This window comes from Antechinus flavipes, chromosome 3 (genome assembly GCF_016432865.1).
Source record: "Antechinus flavipes isolate AdamAnt ecotype Samford, QLD, Australia chromosome 3, AdamAnt_v2, whole genome shotgun sequence".
NCBI classification, from domain to species: Eukaryota; Metazoa; Chordata; class Mammalia; order Dasyuromorphia; family Dasyuridae; genus Antechinus; species Antechinus flavipes.
Window position 1 is genome coordinate 207,280,599 of NC_067400.1, and position 26,194 is coordinate 207,306,792.

General features: G+C 33.5%; 1 protein-coding gene across 1 annotated transcript in view; it reads right to left on the minus strand.

The window, feature by feature from the left end:
* Positions 1 to 5,750: 5,750 nt before the first annotated feature.
* The window catches only part of EGFL6 (EGF like domain multiple 6), a 57,174-nt gene continuing 36,730 nt past the window's right edge, over positions 5,751 to 26,194 (minus strand). The window contains exons 9-12 of the mRNA XM_051991129.1: positions 17,010 to 17,090; positions 11,704 to 11,805; positions 10,158 to 10,423; positions 5,751 to 5,846 (exon numbers count right to left, since the gene is read on the minus strand). Of these exons, the coding sequence (XP_051847089.1) occupies positions 5,751 to 5,846; positions 10,158 to 10,423; positions 11,704 to 11,805; positions 17,010 to 17,090 (545 nt within the window). The remainder of the gene's footprint in view (positions 5,847 to 10,157; positions 10,424 to 11,703; positions 11,806 to 17,009; positions 17,091 to 26,194) is intronic.

Consider the following 26,194-nt stretch of genomic DNA (forward strand, 5'->3'; position numbering starts at 1 on the left):
CGAAGAAAGTGAAAATATAGAGTCTTATGAGACCCAGGCAACCCCACTCACAGTAGAAAAGAGCATAAGAAAATAGTCTTTAATCCAGGTAAGAGCTGCTGCTGGTAATTAAAGGTGGGTCCTTTTGGAGAGAGGCCACTGGAACATTGAAGAAAGGGCAAAGAGTCACAAGTTCAGTGAGTCTAGGACCTGTTTCAGGACACTCTGAGAAGTCAATGGAGTGAAAAGGCCAAATAGTTGTCATTGTTAAGTTAGCTTTTTCAGGGGGTCAAAGCTAAGGTCTTAAAAACAAAACAAGATTTAAGTCAAGAAAATTAGTTGTCAAAATAATAAGAAACCCCAGGATTATTTCAAAGAAAACTAACTTGGATCCACAGACACTGCATTTTTAATTCCTACTGCTCCAGTATTCAGATGGAAAAAACCACGCAATTTAATGAGCAGTTTTACAAAAATATGATTTAAAGTTGAGTACAAAGTACTCTAATGCAAGGCTTTCAATCATGTTCAGTTTACCTTCTTGACCTTCATTCTCTTGTTTTCTCAGATGCCTGCACCCAAACCCAAACAAGCAAACAAACAAACAAAAAAAAAATTCAGGGGAATTTATATTTGCTATTCAGAGGACATTTAATAAAATGATAATTAATGGTATGAAGAAGAGAACTAAGTTAAAGTCTCTGAGGTAAAGTCATTTGTATAAAATTTTTAAACCTTATTTAACTTTAGCTGGTTACTACACATATGTATACAAATCTTTTTGCAAATTTTAACTATAATGTATCAATCATAACTCTCATTTAAAAAACTACTGTAGTGCTTCTGAAAACATAGCAGAGATATGTTGTAGCATATAAAGAATCCTCCTTTTATATCACATAATCAGCTAGAACAAAAATTTGAAGTCAACTATCTTTTGTATATTTATTCTGGCCTTGTTTTAAAGGAAAAGCAATAATAATACACAAGTGAAAACATGTCCATTAGCTCTAAGAATACTGTTCTCCCTAAATGGAATTTATTGTAAACAAAGTTTTAAAATGAAAATATAGGCTTTTGCTATGATATTGTAGGTACTGAAGAAGTACCAGGATCAGAACATACATATCCTGCCAATATCTTGTCACCCAATGGGCCATAGTGAGCAGATTTTTGGTATACAGACACAAATATAAACAGCATTCTAAGCTCCTTTAGGGCATAGGGTAAGAACACATTCTCTTTTCATAATTCCCTTGGTTGTGGATCAAAGTATTTTATATACAATAAGTCATTAGAATTGATGTTTTGAGCCAGAACCTGAAACAAGGTACTAAGTAGAACTAATTGATACAATGCTTGTGTTCACACCTTTACTCATTGGAGTTCACATGTTTGGAAAATTTCAGGGTTTAGTATGAGATATCCAAATTCACACTTCCCTTAAAGCTCTTAGGGCCAGAGAGCATGCTGGAAGATATCCCATAATCCCACTCTCTGATATATAAGAAGAAAGCAGAGGCCCAATTAGGAGAATTCAGCTGAATTACATAGAGAGTGGAGTTGAATTTAGATTGAGAGGGGAGCGTCAAGTGAGTTCAGCCAGAAGCCCTCTCTGAGTGAGGAGTTTTACTTCAGAACATTGACTGGGGTCGGAGAGGAGCACTCTGGGAGATTGAGAGCTAGAAGCCCTCTCTCAGAGGCAAGACAGATTCAAGTTGGTGCTGGTGGGAGGCTGAAGAAAGCAGAGGCAGAAGCAAAGGACAAAGCTGCAAGAGCTCTTAGAACCAAGCAGAGAGACAGGACTCAACTAACCAGGCTATTTTGGAAGGAGAAAATAAACGTTTGCATTTTTACCAGCTGGCTGCATTTTGGGTGATTATTACTCTTAACTGAAACTAAGGCTGCTCCAGAAAACCTCCCCAAGAAACCTGCTTTTTCCCAGAGAGAACTATTATCTTAACATTATTTTAAAAGAAGAACAAAAACTCCACACTTACAGATTATTTTTACTCCAAGAAGTCTCTTACAATAAAGTAAACCTCAAAACAAACTAATAATATAACGACAACTCTGAAAATTCATGTAACATTTTTCATGAATAGTACCCCTCTCCCCAATACATATACCTCTCTTTAAAAAAGCTTAACTGGAACATAATTGACTCTCAATGTTATTGGAAGGACATAATTAAACTATTAAAAAGATGTGGGATTTTTAGGAGACTAAAACCAGTAGAAATCAGAAATGCCACATGAATGTCTAAAAGTCAAATTCAAATTCCATTTTAGGTTGTGGTAATAGAGTCCAGGACAAAGTTAGCAATACTCATATACCTTGCATAAGGTTTGCATAAGGGATTGCATAAGATTTAAAGTTAGAAGGGGCTTTTTGTCACTTATCCCCTCCTCTTGCCCCCATTAAAGAGATAAGAAATTCCAGAGAGAAGGTCATAGTCATTAACAGAGCTGATACTTGAGGCTAGCTTTTCTAGCTCCCACTCTAGTATCCCTTCATCTATATCATATTGCCTCACCTGGTTGATTATGTTCTGTTTTAGATGCCACAATTTAGTAGGCCAATTGACAAACTGGACTATATTCAGAAGTAATAATCACTGTTGAAGGGACTTGAAGACATACCATATGAAGTTCATTTGAAGGAACAAGAAATGTTTTATTTGAATAAAGAACATCTTAGAGTACATATTCTCAATTAAGTACAAGATCATTGTAAATTAATCAGTTTGGCTCTAGAGAAGAGAACTATAACTTATGGATGAAGCCATAATGAGATAAATATCTATTTTTTAGTATAAAGGAAAACTTTCTAACAAGTAAGCAATTGTAATATAATAGATTTGCAGTTAGTAGATACATGTTTATATTCTTTCCATGATATTTTCTTTCTGTATAATGTTGAACAAGTCACTTAAAATTCTTGGGTTTCAATTTCTTCATTTGTATGGTGGGGGTGAGCTGTCCCTGGATAGAAGTTCTCAAATTTTTTGATTTTGGGACCTCTTTGCACTCTAAAGAACTGAGAACCCCAAAGAACCTCTGTTTCTATCAGTTTTTATTGATTAATATTTCCCATATTAAAATTAAAATGGATAAATTAAAAAAACTATTAGTTCAGTTAAAAACAATAATAAATCCATTACACATTAATATAAATTACATATTTTATGCAAAAAACTATATTTAAAAAACAAAAACATAGTGAGAAGAATGGCATTTTCTATATACATACATATATCTTTAGAATCTGGGTTAATAGGAAACAGCTAGATTTTCATCTCTGCTTCTGCATTCAATCTGTAGCTATATGCTGTTTTGGTTGAAGTAAATGAAGTATGTCACACAGATATGTAGTTAGAAATGGAAAGATATTTTAACAGATAAGTAATATCTAAAAAAATATTATGAAAATAGTTTTGGCCACAAGGATCCTCCTCCCAAAAATATGAGGACCACATTTTAAGGACAATTGAACCATATTATCGACAAGGTCCCTTTTAGCTCTTAATCCTATGACTTAAAATAGAGTTGCCCCAAAATGAACAGCCCTCTGAAGAGGTCAGCATACTGTCATTTTTTTTCTCTTTTATGTTCTTTATTATGATAGATAAGCTTTCTGGGAGAGGGAAAAGAGTATGATATGATGTTAAAAATGCATTAACAATTTCACTTGTAAAAGAAAAAAAGAAGTCAGTATCTACATCATCAAAAGTATTTAAGTGGAGGCTAAATAATTATTTGATAGCATTATTATAAAAGAGATTCATGCTTTATCTAGAAAGTTAAACTTAGATGATCTCCAAAATCCCTTCTAATTATGTTTTTACTATTTTGTGAATTGAAAAAATAAAAAAAAAACTGGAGATGCAAAAAAATAAGAAAAGCCTTGTTTAAACGAAACCTTGAGTTCTGGTAGCATGAAAAATTGAATACAGAAGAAAGAATTGAATGATGATAATGGATCTAGACAAAGCCATTAATTAGAAAGGATTTTTAGGAGGAGGTTGGGGAAGGTTTGAGGGAGCCTTTACCAGACTGTAAAGTGTGTGTGTGTATGCATATTTTCACATTTCTTCATATCTATCTAGGCAAATGAATATGGCTACAAACTAAGGAAAGGGAGATACTATTTTAAGAAGGTTTCTGTAATGAAACTGAACTTGGGAAAGCTAAATTAGAGTGAAGGGGATCTGAGGAGACTAATTTCAATATGAAATTAAAATAAGAGCTTGAGCAAGGAATATTTTTTAAAAATTGCATTGAATTGAAGATAAAAATAAGGATGGAGTATCAAGGAAAGTCAGCATTCCAAGGACTGGAACTAAAGGCAAGAGGCTAATCTGGAGGTGAAACAGAAAATGTCTTGAACAGGTTGATAACTATGAACATAAGATTGTGGTGTATGGAGAAAACTGTAATTCATTTAGTCTTTTGGGTTTTATCAAGTAACTATCACCCTGAGGCCAAAGTACAGGGGACCTTTTTGACGATGAGTTGCTTCAAGCCCACTTTAAAATATAAAATGCACTCTGTTGAAATTCAATCCAATAGTCAGTAAAAAAATAATGTTGTCACAAGTTCACAGAAGTGTCACAGGAATAAACACTTCTCCTAGATAGTTCTTTATGTTTTTTTTTTTTTTGTTGTTGTTAACTAGAAAAGCTGAACAAAGAAATTTAAAACCTTGTATAAATAAAGCACATCTACTAGTGGAAAAAATCTAGAGGCATTTTCATACTTCATGAATCAAATGCAGTGTTCTAGAGAGAGCAAATATTAGTATAGTTCATACAAAAAAGGTTCAATAAGAAGGCCATACCTCCCAGTATGTTTCTGTGATCAGTTTGCATTTCCAGGATATACTACTATTTATGTGATGATATAAAAAGTACTTTACTCGTTGAAAAGCCAAATATTAAAAAAAAACCAAGGAAATATTATATTCCATTACACATAGATAAAACGCCTTCAAGATAAGGGTAATACACCTAAGGATAATATGCCTGTTCATAATTAAGGCACTCAGAACTCCTACATGAACATTAATAAAATGAAAATGAAATGAAAACTTAACAAAATGGGATTGAAAGGAAAGAATTCAATAAAACTTAAGCCTATTGACTTTAACCTGATGAATTCTGTGAGGCTTTAAACATAAGAACAGGTACTGATGTACATAGCACCTCTAGGCAATCATCAATTTCAATTTTCTGTTGAAGATTAGTGCTTGATTTTTTTTCAGAAATAATTTTTAAAGGGTATAAAGTACTTCCATGTTAAAAAACAACAAAGTCCCCATTTTCCAGTATGGTAAATAACCTAACACAGTACTAGAGTCATTTCTTCATTAAAAAAGGAATTTAAATTACAATAAAATATGAGTATTAGGATATAATCGTTATTTTTGAAAAGATAAATATAAACTTTTCTATTAAACAATAGGCCAAGCCACTAGGTAAAAAATTATGACAAATTCATAGAAGTACATTTTACTTAGACATTTCTTTGTGCTTTTTTTTTAAATAGGAAAAGCTGAATATAGCAATTCCATAGCAGGAATATTATGCTATAAAGCTAGTATTAGCACATTTCAGATAAAAATAGGTACTAAGAAGTAAATTTCATAGTTAATATCAGCCTCTTAGCATTTCTAGGATGTGTTGATATCTTTGTTATTATGTAAAAAAGTTCAGTCCTAGCTTAAAGGACAAATAATAAGAAAAATTAAAAACATGTTCAACAATTCATAGATTAAAGAAGTTCAGGACATATGCCTGAAACTAATAAGACAGTGTCTAAGCCAATCTCTCCAGTTTTGCCCTTGCCACGTTCTGCTTCAAAAATTACCTGTAAGAGAGAAGGAGAAAAGTTAATTTAAGACCTTTGAAATAATTAGCAAACACTGAATAACTACTAAAAATGACTTCAAGCTTATTCTCCCCAAAGATAGAGAGGTTAGACAAGGGTGTATGGAAAGAGTTCTCCATATTGAATTACGTATTCTAAGTAAATTTATATTCTTTAGTTCTAAATCATTTCAAAAGAGAGAATAAAGTTTTAAGAAAATGCTCTAGCAAGTACCAAACACTTAAAATATTCTGAAAAGTCATATGATGCTGAAAAAGAATAGAGGTGTCTAAAAAATAACAACACATATTCAATCCAAAGATTTGGAAATCGTTTCTTAGGTCCGAGTCAATGGTATGGCATACCATAGCATTTTAGGACTAGAAGGGACTTTAGAGATTATCTACCAGGGATTCCTTATTTGAGGCTTGTGGACTTTAAAATATATTTGTACCTCTCTCTCCCTTCCTCCCTCCTTCTCTCTGTCTCTGTCTCAGTCTCCTATAGTTCAGTATAATTGGTTTCTTTGAAATCTAATGTATTTTAACTGACACTGAGTGAAATGAGCAGAATCAAGAGAACATTGTACACATCAACAAGATTATATGATGATCAACTCTGATGGATTTGGCTCTTCTCAGTGTTTTGGTAACTCAAGGCAACTCAATAGATTTGAGATGGGAAATGCTATCTGCATCCAGAGAGAGAACTATGGAGACTGAATGTGGATTGAAGCATAGTATTTTCACCTTTTTGTTTATTTATTTCTCTCTTTTTTGTGCTTTCCCCCTTTTGATTAATTTTTCTTGCACAGAATGAAAAATATGGAAATATATTTAACATTTAATACATTTACATATTGAACCTATATCAGATTGCTTGCTGTTTTGGGAAGGGGGGAGGCAAGAAAGGAAGGGAGAAAAATTTGGAACAGAAAGTATTACAAAAATGAATGTTGAAAATTATCTTTTTATGTAATTGGGAAAAAATACTATTAAGTAAACCAAAATAAAGTTATATCTCTGAGTTTTGGTTTTTTGTTTGTTTGTTTTTTGCTATAGAGAGGTTTAATACAAGAGTAGGAGGGGAGAACAGAGAAAGGCCTTTTGCTAATACAAGCTTTTTGCTCTTTTCCCTTATTTTAAGGATGGAGTTAGAGCAATGGCTAATGGGAAGATCTCCTAAACTTATCCTAATTACTACTGAGCACATTTAGAGAATCTCTTAGGTACTTAAAAGCCAGTGGTCCAGTAGCAGCAGTAGCCATGAAGGAAAACTCAGTTAACCAGGAATACATGGAGAGGTTGGAGTATTTTTTTATTAAAACTTTTTATTGACAGAATATATGCCTGAGTACTTTTTTTAACAACATTATCCCTTGCACTCACTTCTGTTCCGACTTTTCCTTTTCCTTCCTCCATCCCCTCCTCTAGATGGCAAACAGTCTTATACATGTTAAATATGTTATACTATATCCTAGATACAATATATGTGTGCAGAACCGAACAGTTCTCTTGTTGCACAGGGAGAATTGGGAGGTTGGAGTATTTTTGATGGGGGCTCTATATAGTCTTTTCATTCTGAACAAAGCCTCTGATAATATTTTACAAATGCAGAAAATGTTTGCTGCCAGTAATTAAGTAATCACAACATTGAAGCTGGAATATATTCTTTGGTCTAGCTTAACTGGCATCTTTAGTTTCTCTATGACCACAGTCAAAGCTGAGGGCATGGGGTTTACTTGGTTTTGAAAACTGCAAGTAAGCCAGTGAACTTAAGTGTAGTATGTTTCTGCTTAGGCAGATTCAATGAGGGATGATAGCCCCACTGTATTTTTTTCTGCTCAGACCATATTGGATTGTTATAATCAGTTCTGAGGTAGCTAAGTGTTACCAGGATTAGTGTGACAGGCCTAGAGACTAGAAGAGTTGAGTTCGAATATGATCTCAGATACTTATTAGCTCTGGGATACTGGACAAGTCACCCTCTGTTTTCTTCAGTTCCCTTAATTGTAAAATGGGGATAATAATAGTACTTAACTTTAAGAGTGGTTGTGAGGATCGCTATTTGTTAGGCACTTAGCATAGAATCTGGCAAATAGGAAGTGCTTAATATAAGTGCTTATTTCCTTCCTTCATATTTTTGGAAGGATAATAATAAGATAGAATATGTTCAGAGAAGGGACAGGTAGGTGGTGGAGTGCACCAGCTAAGGAATCAGGAAGACCTGTCCTCAAATCTGGTTTTAAGTACTTAGTAGTTGTGCCACCGTGGGCAAATTACTTAAACCTTTAAAGGAGAGAAAGAGAGAGAGAGAGAGAGAGAGAGAGAGAGAGAGAGAGAGAGAGAGAGAGAGAGAGAGAGAGAAGGAGGGAGGAAGGGAGGGAGGGAGAAGAAAAAGAGGAAGGGAGAAAAGGAAGTATGAAGAAAAAAAGAACGAAGAAAAGAAGAAAAAGAAAGGTAAAAAAGATATAATATATTCAGAGGAGAGAAATCAAAATAATAAGGGTACTTAAAAGTAGATAGGAACTGAGGACTGCTAGTCTAGAGAGGAAAAGAGATAAAGGCCTATTATTGCTCTCTTTGGTTGTTCTTCCAATAATGTCACGTGGAAGAGAAATTGAATTGTTTTTCTTGGTCCCAGGGAGAAGAAAAAGTACAGAGAAGAGAAGTTTTAAAAAGGTAGATTTTAGCTTGAAAAAGGGAAGCATGTCCTAAGAATTAGAGCTGTTCCAAAGAGGCACCAGTTTCCTGGAGACATGGTGACTTCCTCATCACTGAAGACCTTGAAACAAAGATTGGAAGCATACTTGCTTTAGAAGTGGTTAGGATCAGTGACTTCTGAGATCCTTTCTGAGATATGTGTGCTCTGAGGTCTCTCTAAACTCTAAATAATAGCTAGCATTTATATAAAACTTTAAGGTTTACAAAGTATTTTCACATTTATCTTATTTGATCATTACAAAAACTTTGTTAGATAAGTTCTATTATCATCTCAACTTTACTAATTTAAAATTTTTTTTATTTGTTTTCATTTATTGAGTAAAACGAGCATTTCTATAACTTAGTATAATAAAAAAGATGATTGCATGTGAAACTGCAAATCTATAATATAAAACTTGCTATTTCTTTTAAACAAAGTTATCATTAACTTTTTTAAAGAATTTTTTCCTTCTTTTCTCCCTTGCCCTGAGAGGGTTACCATTAGACACAAATATGTGTGTGCATATTATATATATACATATATATATACACATATTTACATATGCACATACACATACATATATATGTATATGTAAAATCATTCTATGCATACTTTTTATAATTTCTTTCTCTGGAGGCAGACAGCATTTTCCTTAATATGACCTTATTGGTTAATTTGGTTACTTATAATAGTCAAAATGACTTGTTCACTTAAAGCTTCTCTTAAAACAATATGGCTGCTCTTGATTCTACTTATTTTGCTCTCCATTATTTAGGGCAAGTTCCACTTTCCCTCTAAAGTCATCAAAGTCATTATTTCTTATAGCACAATAGTGTTTCATCACAATCATATAGCACAACTTGTGAACAAGTTGTGTTCAGCCATTTCCCAACTACTGAGCATTACTACAATTTCCAGTTCTTTGTCACCACAAAGAGAGATGCTATAAATATTTTATAACACACAGGTTCTTTTCCTTTCTTCCTAATCATCTTGGGAAACAAGGCTAGAGTGGTATTGCTGGGTCAAAAGGTATGGATAATTTAATAATCTTGTGGCATTAATAATAAATAATACCTAGCATTTACACAGACTTTTAAAGTTTTCAACACATTTTACAAATATTATCTTATTTAATTCACACAACAACCATGAAAAATAGCTGATATTACCAAACCCATTTTACAAATGAAAAAATGGAGGCAAACAGAGTTTTTACAGATGAGGAAAATGGGACTAATAAGAGTTAAAATTGCCAAAGTCATATATCTAGCAAGTATCTAGGGCAGGATTCCAATTCAGCTTTTCCTGACTCCAAGTTCAGTATTTTATTTACTGTGCCATCTAAATGCTGAGATGCTGTGGGGCTTTTTTGTGGGATTTTTTTTGGTCCTACTTTATGGATATCTAGGCTTTTTTGTAGTGATATCTATAATCATGGCATTATGATCTTCAAATTATTACCCATATCCATTAAAGGAAAGTTGAACAAAATCTTAATTCATGGATCTTCTGATTATTCCTAGTTATGAGCATTTAATTTTAGATAATGACATGAACATTATTAATCAGTGGATAGAGAAAAGTAAATATTTTACTTTTACTCACACTCTTGGTAGTCTCAATTTCATGATGCAGTTGAATTTTCTCAGTCCTCCACCTTCCATCCTCACTGCTGGTCTCTTCCCAGGCAAGAGTATTGTTTTTACTTTTCACAAACACTCTAAGTGTCCCCACTCTTTCTCCAGCAAGTCGATAATTAAACATTAGGCAGGAGCTGTTTTGGGGTTGAAGGTTGGAAAGGAGAAGTATCAAACGGCCAACATCGTTCTTATGTCCTACAAAAGCTGGGACTACCATGTAATACCCAACAGCTTTGGGAGAAGAGAAAGTCACTGTTAACAAACCTTCAAATTCACTTTAGTGAAAATTCTTCAACTAACAAAACATCTTAAAACAGACTGAATTCTACTAGACTTAAAATCCATTACTTGAGTTATAATAAATTAGTATTTTAAGGCTAGAAGGACCAACTACTTCACACTGCTGATTAGGAAATTGAGATTCAAAGAAATTGACTCCATTTGAATCTAATTTTTTTTAAGCTACTGCTTTGCAAGTCACATGTTGAATTTATTATACACTTAAAAGTCAGAAAAGCAATATAGAGACTATCAGATTTATGTGTAATCCTTTCTTATATTCTACTTTGTAAATGGAAATGTTAATTTTATTTGTGTTGTTAAACTCAAATGGAAAAAAAAAACAATTAAAAGAATGCAAACTCCTTGAGAGTTTCATTTCCATATTTTTTCCTCAGCATCTAGTATAGTGCTTTGGTACCTAGTAAATATTTAATAAATGTTTGTTGAGTTGAATTGACTTTAGCATCATAGGAAGATCTTAAAAGGTCATGTGGTCCAAACCTCTTATTTTACAGATGAGGAAAGTAAGGACCAAAGAGAAGTAATTTGCTCAAGGTTATACAACTAGTATATAGTAGGGCTTTGAACTCTTGAATTCAGAATATGAATTCAGGCTCTCGACATCCAATGGAGCTAAGATCAGAAGGGAAGCAGAAAATTTTGGGGAAATTTTTGTAGCAGTTTAAAAAATGTATTTATTAATATTTTCTGTTTCTGAAAGTCTGAAAGACTTAAGAATTCTGATCAATGCAACAGCTAGCCATGATTCCAGAGCAGTGATTTCAAACTGAAATAGAAATAAGAGTTATTGAACTGTATATAAGAATCCCTGAGAGTCACAGATTGACTTAGGAAATCACATTAATATTATTTATGATCTATCTATGTTATATTATGTTTTGTTATATAATTTTGTTAACTATTTCCCAATTACATTTTAATTTGGTTCAGGACACTATCAGGAGCGTTCAAATGGAATTAACATTGTTGGTATATAGATTTTTTATTTTAAAAAGGGGGGTTGAACAAAATGGCCTCTTCTTAGGAACATACTATCTATTTACCTATCTATCTATCTATCTATCTATCTATCTATCTATGGATATGTAAAGAACACATAGTAAATTCAAACTGATAGTGATTATAATCTAATAGTGACTTAAAGATTATATTTACCTTTATCTCTGTCATAGCATTATAATGTATACAATAATATATGATTTAAATACCATTATCTCTATCAGCAGGATTCCAGTCAAAATCATCATCTGTATCCTGTATCCAATCACAAATGCCCTGATCAAAGTTGCAGTCAATTGATGAATTTAAATCTATTAAGAAAAATAGTTCATTTAAAAATCATTAGGAAAGTTAGGAGGGAAAATGTAATATTTTAGCTTTAGTAGACATAACTTTTAAATTGCATGGATTACAATTAATGGCAATTAAAATGCCACCCTTAGATGCACTACTGAATTTTTGATGGCCATTGCTTCTTGGGTCTAAACTTTCACATAGAGTTAATATAATAACCAAATATATTCTTTATTGCATAGTATTCAATGAGAAAAAAACAGCACCAAAAAGCCCTGCTGTAATACTGCTTCTCTTTCACTTAACTAGCAATTATATAGAGTTTTAAGGTTAATACAACACTGTATAAGTACTATCTCATTTTATTCTTAAAACCCTGAGAGGTAGAGCCTTTTATTAATGTCCTTTTCAAATGAAGAAACTGAGGCATACTGACATTAAGTAACTGGCCCAGGTCATCCAATTGTGTCTGAGCCCAGATTTAATACTGGATATTTCCAGTCTATCATTCTATTCACTGTGCCACCACTTGTATGTTGCTGTTAACAATAAAAAGTTCACCATGCTGTGTGAGAAGGAGATTGTTAGAGAATCTGATATAATCAAAGCTAGCTTTTGCTTTGAATCTGGATTTTAATTCTTTTAAATCTTTGAGTGGGGGATGCATAGAGAAGGAAGTTGAAGATGGGAATATTTCAGAATAATTATTAAATCTTAAATTAGCCAGGGCACGGAGATGTTAGTAAGAAAAGACATAGCATAACCCATATGGATTGCTATGCATTGTAGATTAGAAAATGTCTGATTCAGGTCCTTTGTTCATTTGTCCTATCTTCTTTTCCTTCCAATATCCCCCTTTTCCCTTTTAAACAGTGAAGGTTTTATATTCAATTAAGTTTTTAAAATTATTGATTAAAAGATGCCAGAAAATTCCCTCCTTTAATTTTTTAAATCTGAACTTTTCAGACTTTCTTTCTTTAAAGAAGATGGTGTACTAATCAATGTTTAACAACCATAAAAATGAGCCATTCTCCAATTGATAAATGGTCAAAGGATATGAACAGACAATTTTCAGATGATGAAATTGAAACTATTACCACTCATCATTATTGATCAGAGAAATGCAAATTAAGACAACCCTGAGATACCACTACACACTATCAGATTGACTAAGATGACAGGAAAAAATAATGATGAATGTTGGAGGGGATGCAGGAAAATTGGGTCACTGATGCATTGTTGGTGGAGTGGTGAACGAATCCAACCATTCTGGAGAGCAATCTGGAATTATGCCCCAAAGGTTATCAAATTGTGCATATTTGATCCAGCAGTGTTTCTCTTGGGCTTATATCCCAAAGAAATACTAAAGAAGGGAAAGGGACCTGTATGTGCCAAAATGTTTGTGGCAGCCCTGTTTGTAGTGGCTAGAAACTGGAAAATGAATGGATGCCCATCAATTGGAGAATGGCTGGGTAAATTGTGGCATATGAATGTTATGGAATATTATTGTTCTGTTAAGAAATGACCAGCAGGATGAATACAGAGAGGCTTGGCAAGACTTACATGAACTGATGCTAAGTGAAATGAGCAGAACCAGGAGATCATTATACACTTCGACAATGATATTGTATGAGCACATATTTTGATGGAAGTGGATTTCTTTGACAAAGAGACCTAACTGAGTTTCAATTGATAAATGATGGACAGAAGCAGCTACACCCAAAGAAAGAACACTGGGAAACGAATGTGAACTATCTGCATCTTTGTTTTTCTTCCCGGGTTATTTTTACCTTCTGAATCCAATTCTCCCTGTGCAACAAGAGAACTGTTCGGTTCTGCAAACATATATTGTATCTAGGATATACTGCAACATATCTAACATATATAGGACTGCTTGCCATCTAGGGGAGGGGGTGGAGGGAGGGAGGGGAAAAATCGGAACAGAAACGAGTGCAAGGGATAATGTTGTAAAAAAAAAAATTACCCTGGCATGGATTCTGTCAATATAAAGTTATTATTAAATAAAATTTAAAAAAAACAACTGTAAAAATGTAAAATGTAAAAAATATAAAAAAGGAAAATGTATGCATATTTTACTTCAAAGATTAATCTGCATTACTGAAATGACAACGGGAAATTTGCATGCTATCTAAAGGGGTAATTTTCTTCCTTTACCATGATATGTATTTAAATCAACTTGTTTCTTCTCTCTCCTGTAGGAGTTGGGAGAAATGGAACAAAAAGATTTGATTTGGTATTTCATCATCGTTAATATTCATTAAATTAGTATGCAATAGTTAAGTAGATCACTATGTTAATGATGGATTCTGGGAGTTTAAAATTGGAAAGGATAAATTAAATTGGCACAAAGGCATTATTATTCACTATTATTATTATCTTTATTTACAAAACATATGCATGGGTAATTTTTCAACATTGACCCTTGCAAAACCTGCTGTTCCAACTTTTCCCCTTCTTCCCCCCATTCCCTCCCCTAAATGGCAAGTCGTCCAATACATGTTAAATATGTTAAAGTATATGTTAAATCCAATATATGTATGCGTATTTATATAGTTATCTTGCTGTACAAGAAAAATCGGATCTAGAAAGAAAGAAAAAAAAACCTGAGAAGGAAAACAAAAATGCAAGCAAACAATAACAGAAAGAGTAGAAATGTTATGTTGTGGTCCACACTCATTTTGCAAATGAGTTCTCTCTCTGAGTATAGTTGATTTTCTTCATCACTGAACAACTGGAACTGGTTTGAGTCATCTCATTGTTGAAGAGAGCCACATCCATCAGAATTGATCATCGTATAATCTTGTTGTTGCTGTGTATAATGATCTCCTGGTTCTGCTCATTTCACTTAGCATCAATTCATGTAAGTCTCTCCAAGCTTCTCTGAAATCATCCTGCTGGTCATTTCTTACAGAACAATAATATTCTACATTATTAATATTTTATTCATTGCTTTCTTAAATATAGATATTATTAAAATAGTAAATTAAGTGCTACTCTATATTGTTTTCTGAGATGTAAATAATTATACTTAAAATGTTTTCTGGACCCAGGCCTATATGCTCTACTGATCAAATATCAATAAAGCATATATTTGAATTGTTTTTTTCCTGTTGTGGTGGTAAATGTGTTCACATTCACCACTAAAATAGGAAAAAACAACTTTTTCTTCATCCTGTTGTGACAAAGGAGACCTATTTGGGGGACATCAAGGTAGGATTAAGAGTTTTGACTATGTTAGTAAAGTTATCAGATGATAAGCACCATCAGGAATGGGTCCAAATCTTTACTAAACTTTGTACTTCTTTCAGCAAATCTCAGTTATTATTAATGTTCTGTGAAATAGTTTTAATAAGGTCAAAATTGGGAGACTTCACACACAAAGAAGTTATGAAAGTTTTGGGTGTCTTCTGACCTTAACTTTTTTTTTATTAAATCTTGCTATTTTTTAATTCTTTGTTACCACAATAAAAATGAACATTAACTAGGTTTATTTTTTTCAAGCACTGATGTCTACCCAAGACATTTGCTTTTGGGCAAACTTATTACAAAAGGACAAATGCTAATGCTAACAGCACATTTATGATGTGCTTTTGTCACAACAGATAAAGGAAATATGATCATTATTATTCACCTTTTATAAAAAAATCGAGGCTCAGAAAAGTTAAGTGATTTATTTATAGATTCTAGTTATTATTGAAATTGAGACTTACTAGAAATCATATCCATGCTATTCTATTCAACTGAATTAACAAGACAGTTGTCTAAAGAGAAATTTGTAATTATAAGAGTAATATCAAATTTTATAATAATGATGTATTGGAATGAGTCAGAGTTAGGAAAACCTGAGTTTGAATACTGCCTTACATACTCACTAGCTATATGACCCCATGCAAGTCACTTAATCTCTATCAGTTTCAATTTTCCCACCTGTAAAATGAGAACAATAATAGCATTTGCCTCACAGAATCATTACGAGGATCAATAACTTATATAAAGTGCTTTGCAAACCTCAAAGAGTTATAGAAACATTAGCTATTTTAAATTAACAAATAATCTCTTCTCTCCCTCATTAAGACCATGTGAATACTGCAATACAATATGAGAAAAGAATATGTTTGAAAAAACAAATGTGGATTTGTATTTGTAGGATGCATTTTTTATGGTTGTGGTTATGAAACAACTAGGTGATTCAGCAAGACTACAGAGCAAATCTATAGGCTATCTGGAGCATGTGAGTTTCTGATTCTTGGAACAATATCTTTGTTTTATTAAATTGGGACACATTTCTGGCTAATCAGAAAAGAGAGAAGTGTTTACAATGAGAAATGAAAAATAACACACTTAAAGGAAAGCTAGATGGAAGCAAGGAATCATTGGGAGTTGTGGTGAGTCTATCACTGGTCTTCAGGAGACCTCTCTTCCTTCAGGAAGGGCTTCTCAGAACATATTTTGAGGAATGACCTAGAGGAGGTAGAGAGACAGCTTGTTAGATGGTAAGAGAAAGTTATCCTAATGTAGAGAACAGAGAGAAAGCCAGTGCAAACACAGAAGCAGCAGAAAGTAAAGAAAAATATCATAAACTTTGAGACTATAGGACAGAAATGTGAAACTCTGAGAGGAGCCAAAGATTAAACACCAAGGGACAGGTTAGTAGGAACTTGTAGAGAAGGACATAATGTTCAAATTTAAGGTCTTCACTGCTGACTAGGGACAAGTGTTATACCAGGGGAAGTTACTTTATGGTTCTTTGGTCAGGAGAGGGATTACTTAAAACAGGACCTCAGGGAACCAGAGACAATGATCTCATTGTGCCAAGAGTGGATTTCCAGCTCTGTTTATCAACTTGAAATTTCACTGGAGGGAGTTTGTATGCAATCTGGAAGAGGTAATCTCTCTCTTTTCCCAAAGATATTCATTTAAACCAACCTATTTCATTCCTATTGGAGTAAAAAAAAAAATGGGACAGAGAGAAATTAGTCTTGATATATTATAATCATTAATGTTCATGAAATAAGCATGCAATAGTTAAAATAGGTAACTGTGGTAATGATGCATATTTTGGGTTTGCAACTGGAAAGGACTGAATTGGCACAATGCCATTGTGAGTCATTAACAATGATTTCATCAACTGCTTAATAAAATAAGATACCAAACCATACCACATGAGAAAACACAGGTTTGGGAAGGAAAGATTCTTTACCTTTGTGTTCTAAATTTGAAGTTACAACTTTTCTCTGGACTGGGAATAGATCAAATGGAACCGCTTCATTAACCTTGGAGACTAACAAAAAAACATTTGTCATTTAAAATAATCTGATGTTAGTAAAATATGCAGGTTTTTACCATATAGACTATTGTTCTTATGTTTCATGGAATTCTGCTTCAGTTCACATCATCACAACTTTTATCCTCTTCAGCAAAATATAAGTTAAATGTAACCATTTATATTATAAGTTATACATAAAACTTCACATAATAACATAAGATTTCTCTAAAAATGGCATTTTTATAATTGTCAGAGTACTTTAATTTAAATGGCTATGTTTATAAAATTATGTACAATTATAATGTGACTGCCAAAAGCTTTTTATTTAAGTATTAGTGGATGCTAATTAGTGCCAGCCTGGAGTCAGGAAGACTAATTTTCAGGTGTTCAAATCTGGTCTTAGATACTTAGTAGATGTATGGCCCTGGGTAAGTCACTTAATCCTGTTAATCTCTGTTTCCTCATCTGTAAAATGAGCTGGAGAAAGAAATGGCAACCAGTCTAGTATCTTTACCATGAAAACTTCAAACGGAGTCATGAACAATCGGACACAACTAAACATCAAACATTTATATGCTGCTTACTATGTGGCAAATACTGTGATTTACCATTATTATCTCTTTTGATTCTCACAACAACCTTGGGGAGTTAGTACTATTATCCTTATTTTTCAGATGGCAGATAGATTTACACAGACAAATAGAGGTTAAGTGACCTGCCCAGGATTACACATTTAGTGTCTCAGTATCTGAGGCTGAGATTGGAGGTCAGGATTTCTTGATCCATGCTTGAAGCTCTCATAAGTTTTGTAAATTTTACTACTTAAGTATTTTTAGGGCATGTATATAATAACATGGGGAAGATTTCTCATAGGAAAGTCATGCTTGCTCATAAATAATTATTTTTAGATTTTTATTTTTTGAATGGTTAATCATCAAAAAAATCATGATTATGAATCCGAAATCATGTAACATGAAACAATAGCTAGAAAATAATTATAGGACAATGTCCAAGCTCTAATAGGTTGAGGAAGCAGTTAAAATGCTTTAAAAATTTCAAGGCAATTTTTAAAAAATGAGGCCACAAATGATTGTATTAGTTCAGACTTTAAACCTAAATGATTTAAATATTGAAAGCATCTTGTAGTGGAGAAAAGATCTAAGAAACAAATGAATGGAAAATATGTCCTTATTTTACCAAGAAATAACTATTTGAAATCAGGTTCAGCATGTTCTTAATATACAGTGTCCTAAAAGTTTTAGTGCTTACTTTTTTGGCACTGAGTATTTTTTCTTGTCACTCTTCCTTCTTTCAGTGTCTTACTGCACCATTCCTTCCATTATCTTTTTTCTCTATACCATACCAAATGATGATGACATAGTGAAGATGAATTATAATTATGAGTACCTTAAGTCTATTTGCCATGGTCTAAATAAATGAGGTTATATATCATTGCTGCTTCTCACAATGCCTTGCAAAGAGTAGATGCTTAAAGTCTGTTGAATTGAATCACTTTTGTTTCTCAGAATTATTTATGAGAGATTAAAGAGAAGTGTTACAGGATTTTTGATCAAGATAGATGGAATAGGATACATTATCCAAATTCCATATGTATATTCTCCAGCAAAAAACTAAAATTTGCTAAAGGATGAATAATAGTCATGACATTTAATGAGAAAACATAATAAGTGACTTCTACCTCAAAATTATACAAAAGATTACAAGAACCTCATGACCAATAGGAAAACTGGCTATCAGTAAAGCCAACACTAGTGCCAAACTAGTATTTAGCACAACTAGAAAAGTATTTACATGGTGCAATGAATTAGAGTTATAGGTCTGAAGTCAAGAAAATCTGAATTGAAATCTATCCTAAGATGTGTAATCTTGGGTTGCTTATCTTTTGTTTGCCTAAGTTTGCTCAACAATAAAATGGAGATAATAATAGTACCTACCTCCTAAAGTTATTATGAGAATCACATGGGATAATATTTCTAAAATATTAACAAAGTATCTGGTAACATAGTAGATGCTTAATAAATACGTATTCCAATCCCCTTCTCCAGAGATATGTAGCCTATAGAAACAGGAAGAGTAAAATACACTAAAGAAAGGCCCAGAGAAGGCAGAAATCCCTAAGATAAAGGACCTGGAAGAAATAGGAAATAATAATTAAGGATGTTCAGATTGAGATACTCCATTTTAAAGAGCTCCCATGCCCTTAGCACTTGTCCTGAGATCCCATAGAGAGTCCTGAAGATCCCAAAATTCCATAGTCAAATCCATAGTTTTCATGTCAAAGAAAAACTATCACAAGGAAACAGAAAGAAGTTCAAGTACCACACCAAGGAAGCACAGTCAGGATCACATATGATTTTGTAGCTTCCACAACTAATGAAAGAAGATGTTGGAGATAAATATTCCAAAAGGCAAAAAAAGAAACACACAAAGAATAACTTATCTTGCAAAGTTGAATGTATAATCTTTGAGGGGGAAACTGGACCCATGGGTTTTAAAGAATTTCTGATGAAAAGATGAGTAGGTAGCTAGTAAGTGTCTGAGGCTGGACTTGAACTCACAGACCTGGTGCTCCATCCAAAATACCACTTCACTGTCCCAGAAAAAGGAGGAATACATGCATAAAAAGTACAGATAAAGGAATAGAAGCTGCTATTTCTCATAATTGTCATGTGTGAGGAAATTTTAGAAGAAATAGGGGGAATAGGAATCGGATGAATATCATTTTTGTCTGATAAGGAGGATTAAACACACACATAAGCATACACAAATAATTTGATATAGAAATATATCCAATTCCTCAGAGAAATAAACAGAAATGGAGTGAAAGAGGGTTAAGGAGGAGAAAAATACTAGGGAAGAAATAATAAATGCCTGATCTGAAAAAGACTTAAAGGGAGAAACAAAGAAAAGAAATCTAGGATGTAAGGGATTGATCATCAATTGGGAAATGGCTGAACAAAGTACTAAATATGAAAGTAATGAAATATTATTTTTTGTAAAAATAAGAAAAGAGATCATTTCAGATAATTCTGGGGAATATGAACTAATGCAGTATAAAGTAAACAGAACTCATGAGGAAAATTTGTACAAGGATAACAGTCTAAACAAATAACTTTGAAAATTTAAGAAAGTTTTTTTTAAAAAAGCATTCATTGACCAACCATGATTCCAGGAACTGGTTCTGTGATGAAGTATGTTACCTACTTCCTGACACAGAAATGATGGATTCAAGCTGCAGGAAGAGCCATACATTTTGGACATGGGTACTGTGTTTTCATTGACTTCCCTTTTTTTTTTTTTCCCTTTCCAGTTTTTAATTGGAAGAAAGCAGTGATAGCAATAGGTGTGCTTTCTTCCAAAAAGAGAGCCACTGAAACAATTTTTCCATCTGACATCGTCATCTGATGTTTACTTCCCCCATTTCTTCCCCCATATTTGTAAGTTCTACTATATACCATTTATGAGAAATGCCGTGTATATGGAAATGTCCTTTTTAATACTTAAGTTTAGAATAATTTAAAAAAAAAAGAACATAGATATGAAAAAAGGCCTCTCAGACTCAGATATCTAAGAGATTACATATAAGAATATATAGAGATCAAGACAAATACAAAGATCCAAACAATTTCAGAATTTGTGAACTGGAAAAAACAAAGTCTACCTTCGCACAATGCCTAGTATAGTCCCTTGTATGTAGTAAAAGTCCTATATAAATTTGTTGAATAAATGAGCAAAATATAAAGTTAGTTCTGATAGACTCCTAAGGGCTTATTTTATCTTGTGCAGTCTGTACCTCACTAAGACTTCTAAAAAAATGAAACAATCCTATTTTAATACATCAAGGATATGATTTCTTTAGTGTAGATATTTCATTGGGCAGATAGGTGCCTTAGTGAATAGAGTGCTGGGCTTCTAGTCAGGAAGACTCATCTCTCTGAGTTCAAATTTGGCCTCAGACACTGAGTGACCCTGAGCAAATCACTTAACCTTTTTGCCTCAGTTTCCTTGAGCTGGAGAAGGGAATGACAAAGTACTCCAGTATTTTTCCAAGAAAAATCTGGAATGGGATCATGAAGAGTCAGAAAGAGCTGAACACCATGAGGTATCCCTCCATTCACTAAGATAGTCTTCAATCCCTTTATGAGTTAGTAGGTGGTATTTAGGAATTGCTTTATTTAAAAAACTTACTATCATGTGGCTCCTTCAATGATGAATTTCTTTGAATTTAGGTAAGTCCTTAAGCAAAAAGCATACAATCACAGGAAAGCAGTGTAGTAGGAAGAATGTTGGATTTAAATTCAGAGGAGGAGAAAAAACTATGAAAAATAAAAAAAAATAGAATCAGAGGAGCAGGATTTAAATGCTAAATCTGCTATTTTTGAGTTATATGATTTTGGACAAGTCTTGACTTTTCTGGGTCTCAATTTCTTCAAGTGTTTTCTTTTGTTTGTTTGTTTGTTTTAAAAGATGAGAAATGGACGAGGTCTTTTTTTTCACTCTCAAGCTGAGATCTACCCATAAACTTTTTCAGCTTGATAGTACCTGCTGGAGCTTATTGTCTGCTGACATAGCCTTCAAGAACTCAAAGCCAACTTTCATGCCATTTTCTGTCATTGGAAGAAGACTAAGCCAGTTAAAATAATAAAATAACTTTTTCTTCTCATATACATTATACATATATTTCCTATAAATGTTTACTTTATACATATGGTGCTCCTAGTAGTTTTCAGTCATGTTTGATTTTTTGTGATCTTATTTGGGATTTTTTTGGCAAGGATACTGTTTCCTTCTCCAGCTCATTTTACAGATGAGGAAACTGAATCAAACAGGGCGAAGGGACTTCCCCAAGCTCATACAGCTACCAAATATCTAAGGCCTAATTTGAAATCAGGTCTTCCTGGCTTCAGCCTAGTGCTTTATCTTACCCTTTTACAAATATAACAAGTTCATAATATTGAATGTCAATGAGATATTTATGAAGATTTGTTTCTATTTCACAAAGTTGGTCACAACTTAAATGACTAAACAAGAGCAACAAAAAGAAGCCATCAGAAATTTCAGCAAGTTTGCCACCAAAACATTCAAGTCATGGTGTTTTATAGTGTGTCTGCTTTATCTATTATCTGTATCCTTGACATACTTACTACTTTATTAAAAATTCCATTCCAGAAAATCATTCTGTACATGATAGAGAATTATACTTAAATTATCTTAAGAGTTGGATCATGCTTCTTTAAAATATTTATTTCTCTAAATGGAACTGCATTTTTAAAAGCTCATCTTGGCTAGTCCTGTGGGCTTCTATGAAGGAAGCCAATTGGAAAAATAATCACTTAGTTGATCTCATCAATCACAGCATTTAGAGCTGGAAGGGGCCTGAGAGATTGTCCTGTTCAACTTCATCTCAGTTACTGACATTTATTGAAAAGGGAGCACAAAAATGTAAGAATTGCTCTTTCCCTTTATTATTGCAATTCATTTTCGTTTTCCCTTGAGTCAGGACTATTTAAGGTCCAAGAATAAATTAACAAGATGAGCTACTAACCTAAAGTTAAAGTCTTTTTCCAATACTTCTTCCATCAATGGCACTGAAATGAGCCATCTATTAACCTAAAAGCCAAAATTATTTGTGCTATCTGCCTTTTTCCCTTACATTTTACCCAATTTTTTTATTTCCCATGTCTTTTGGATTCAGTTTAATTTCTTCCAGATGTTGTATCTGTAATGCTTTTCTAATCAGCACAACTGTTTTTACTGTACCATTATCCAAGGGCATTGATGCCCCTGCTAGATCACTCAATTGGCACTTGCATAAGTCTTGTGGCCCCCAAAGCCAGAGGAATAAGGCAGTTAATGGGTCTCTTACTCCTCAGTGGCAGATTGGGAGAAAAATTGAAAGCATCCTCTTCTATCTTCAACAGCACTGGAAGTGTTCAGGACCCAAAAAGGTATGGTCAAAAGGGTGACATAGTTCCTTTATAGCATTCACAATAAGAGTTAGGATTAGAAAAAAAAATTTGGAGAAAATATAGACTTGAATGTTCTATTGCCTTGCTCCTATACACATTTTTGACAATTTTCTAGCAAATGGGATTCCTATGCTCTTGTCAAAGAATTTAAGTGAATGGGAAAGAAGAAGCCCCTGGGTGCCTATGGCATGAGAGACGATTGGCATTAAGTAATATTGTGTTATAGTTTTCAATGCTGATATTCTATGAACATTTCCCAAATCAAAATTAAAAAATAATGTGGAGTCTCTGGGGGAAAATTTATGCTTCATTGTATATAATATAGGATAGCTAGGTGGCACAGTAAACAGTGTGTCAAGACTGGAGTCAGGAAGAACTGAGTTCAAATCCAGTTTCAAACACTTGCTGTGTGACTTGGGGTAAGTCACTTCATCCTGTCTGCCTCAGTTTCTTCATCTGTAATATGAGTTGGAGAAGGAAATGGCAAACCACCCCAGTATCTTTGCCAAGAAAGCCCCATATGGGGTTATGAAGATTCTGACATGACTGCAAACAATTAAATGACACACATGCTATAAGGAAGATATATACAGACATACCTGTGTGATCCTGAGCAAGGGACTTCTGTTTGCTTTAGGGTCTTCAATTATAAAATAGGGATAATAGTAGTTCCTACCTCCCAGGGTTATTGTGAGAATCAAATGAGATATTTGTAAAGTGCTTAGTTCAGTGTCTGGCACAAAATATAAAGTAATAAATGCTTATTCCTTTCATGTCTTGCTCTTTTCTCTATGGGAGAGTTTGATTTGTATTATTTATTTATTTGTAGTAAGCCAAATCCCTCTGTGACATAGAAATTAACCCACTTTTCTTAGAAGGTCAAAGAAATGAATAAATTTCAGTTAGTACTACAGATGGCTATGACTCATTTTGAAGGATTTCAGCTATGTATAACTTTTGTATTCTTAGTATCTTCCAGCATGTTGGATGGTATATTTGTGTCAGTCTTTTGGGAGAACACGGATAAAAGTTGAATAATATGGAATAGATATGGCTAAGTTATGATCTGTACTATTGCAAGGAAATCCCAAATTGAAGGGATCATAGCTTTTTTCTAGTATTTAAGTATTCTTTTGTTTTTGACCTGGCAGCCACTCAATCTCTCTTTACTTAGTCATAGAGGACAATCTACGGTAGGCAGGGAGAGAATAAAATTATTCTTTCTTCCCATCAACCTTGGCTGGCTATAGGATTGTTGGGCTGCCTTAGGAGAAGTCCAAGTCATTCTTCTCCTTTTCTCAATAATCAAGACAAGAATAATCAGCATGGTAAGAGCAGGACTGTTTTGTACTGCTCGAAATCAGACTAAATAAAAAAAAATTCCTCTTTTAAAATAAGTGGCATTATAAACCAGAAATTAGATATCTTTAGGAATAAAATAGAAAAGATTTTAATAAAATGAAACTCACAGTTCTCATTTCCTAAATGGAAAGATTCCAACTTGGTATGCTGATGCCATTATGTGTAACTCAAAACTTTTGGCACATTCTGTATTTTTTCCAAGACTCAAAACCATGTTAATGAAATTTCATAGGATACCACTGAAATGTTAAGCTAAAACAGAGTCAATGCTTAAGATGAAAACATTTTGAGAGTGGATCTAATGAAAACAGGCATGCTAAAAGCCTCACTCCTTAATGTAGTTCTTCTAGTAAATCTAACTGATTAGTTAAAGCAAAACAAATTTGAGATTGAGTGGGTCAAGGCCCTGGTATCTAGTATAATCAAAAAGTTACTGGCTTACCTCTATAAATATTTGCACATAAGAATTAACACATTTCAGTAAATTCTCCACATTTGCATTTTCAAGGGGATTTATTTAAGTCACTTGGAACAGCCTCATAATACTAATAAACACTTTTAGCCCCCAGTTTTCTAATTTAGAGGTAATTTATGCCACATGTGCATTCTCCAAATTTTCATGATCCAAACCTCATTGTATCTTCCATAATTATGCTAGTACCCAATACTTCCTGTGCAATTCTGAAATTTCTGAGATGGAAGAATGATAGGATGTTGAATCTGAAGCTGAAAGGAACTACCAAGCAATCATCGAGTTCATTCTCCTTATTAAAAAAAGGCTAATATTTAAATAATTCTGATTACAAGCCAGGCACTGTGTTAAGCACTTTACAAATATCATCTCATTTGATCCTCACAACAACATTAGGAGATAATCATTATTAATCTAATTTTACAGGTGAGAATGGGAGCTAGATGATATAGTGGATAGAGCACTGGGTTTGGTATCTGGAAGACTCATCTTTAGGAGTTCAAATCCAGCTTCAGACACTGACTACCTGTGTGATCCTGGGCAAGTCACTCAATCCTGTTTGCCTCCGTTTCCTCATCTGTAAAATGAGCTGGAGAATGAAATGGCCAAGAAAATTCAAAATGGAGTCACACAGAGTTGGAAATGGCTAAAATGACTTTAAATTAATTTGGTAATTATACTGACTACTTAAAATTACATTAACCAATGAGAAAACCAAGGCAAATAGAGGTTTGTGTCTTGCTCAGGATCAACAACCAGCAAGAATCTGAGATTGGTTTTTCTGACTCCAGGCTCAGCACCCTATCTACTGTGCCCCTTATTTTTACTGAGTAGGAAATGTATATTCAGAGAGTAGAAATGATTTTCTTAGCAACAGCCATGGTGCTAGAGCCCAGACTTCCTCAGCAGTAGATGGATAGTTCAAGAGTTAGGCTAAATCCATTGTGTGCAGTATTATAATGATTTCCATTTACATCAAGCATTGTTCATAATTTAGTCAATTAAAGCAACATTTACTCCATGCTAACTATAAGCAAGTATCTCCAGAGATACGAAAAAGAAAACCAATCTAGGATCTGTCTTCAAGAAATCAAAATATATTTACAACAAAAAAGATACTCAAAATGTATTGCACCTTGCAGAGCATGTTTGGTCTCTCTTCTTATATCTATTTTGAGAAATAGAAGTACGCCTTCTTTAACATTTGTATGGTATCTTTCTGGCAAGTAGGTAGCCCAGTGGATAGAGTGCTGGGCTTGGGGTCAGGAACACTCATCTTTCTGAATATGGCCTCA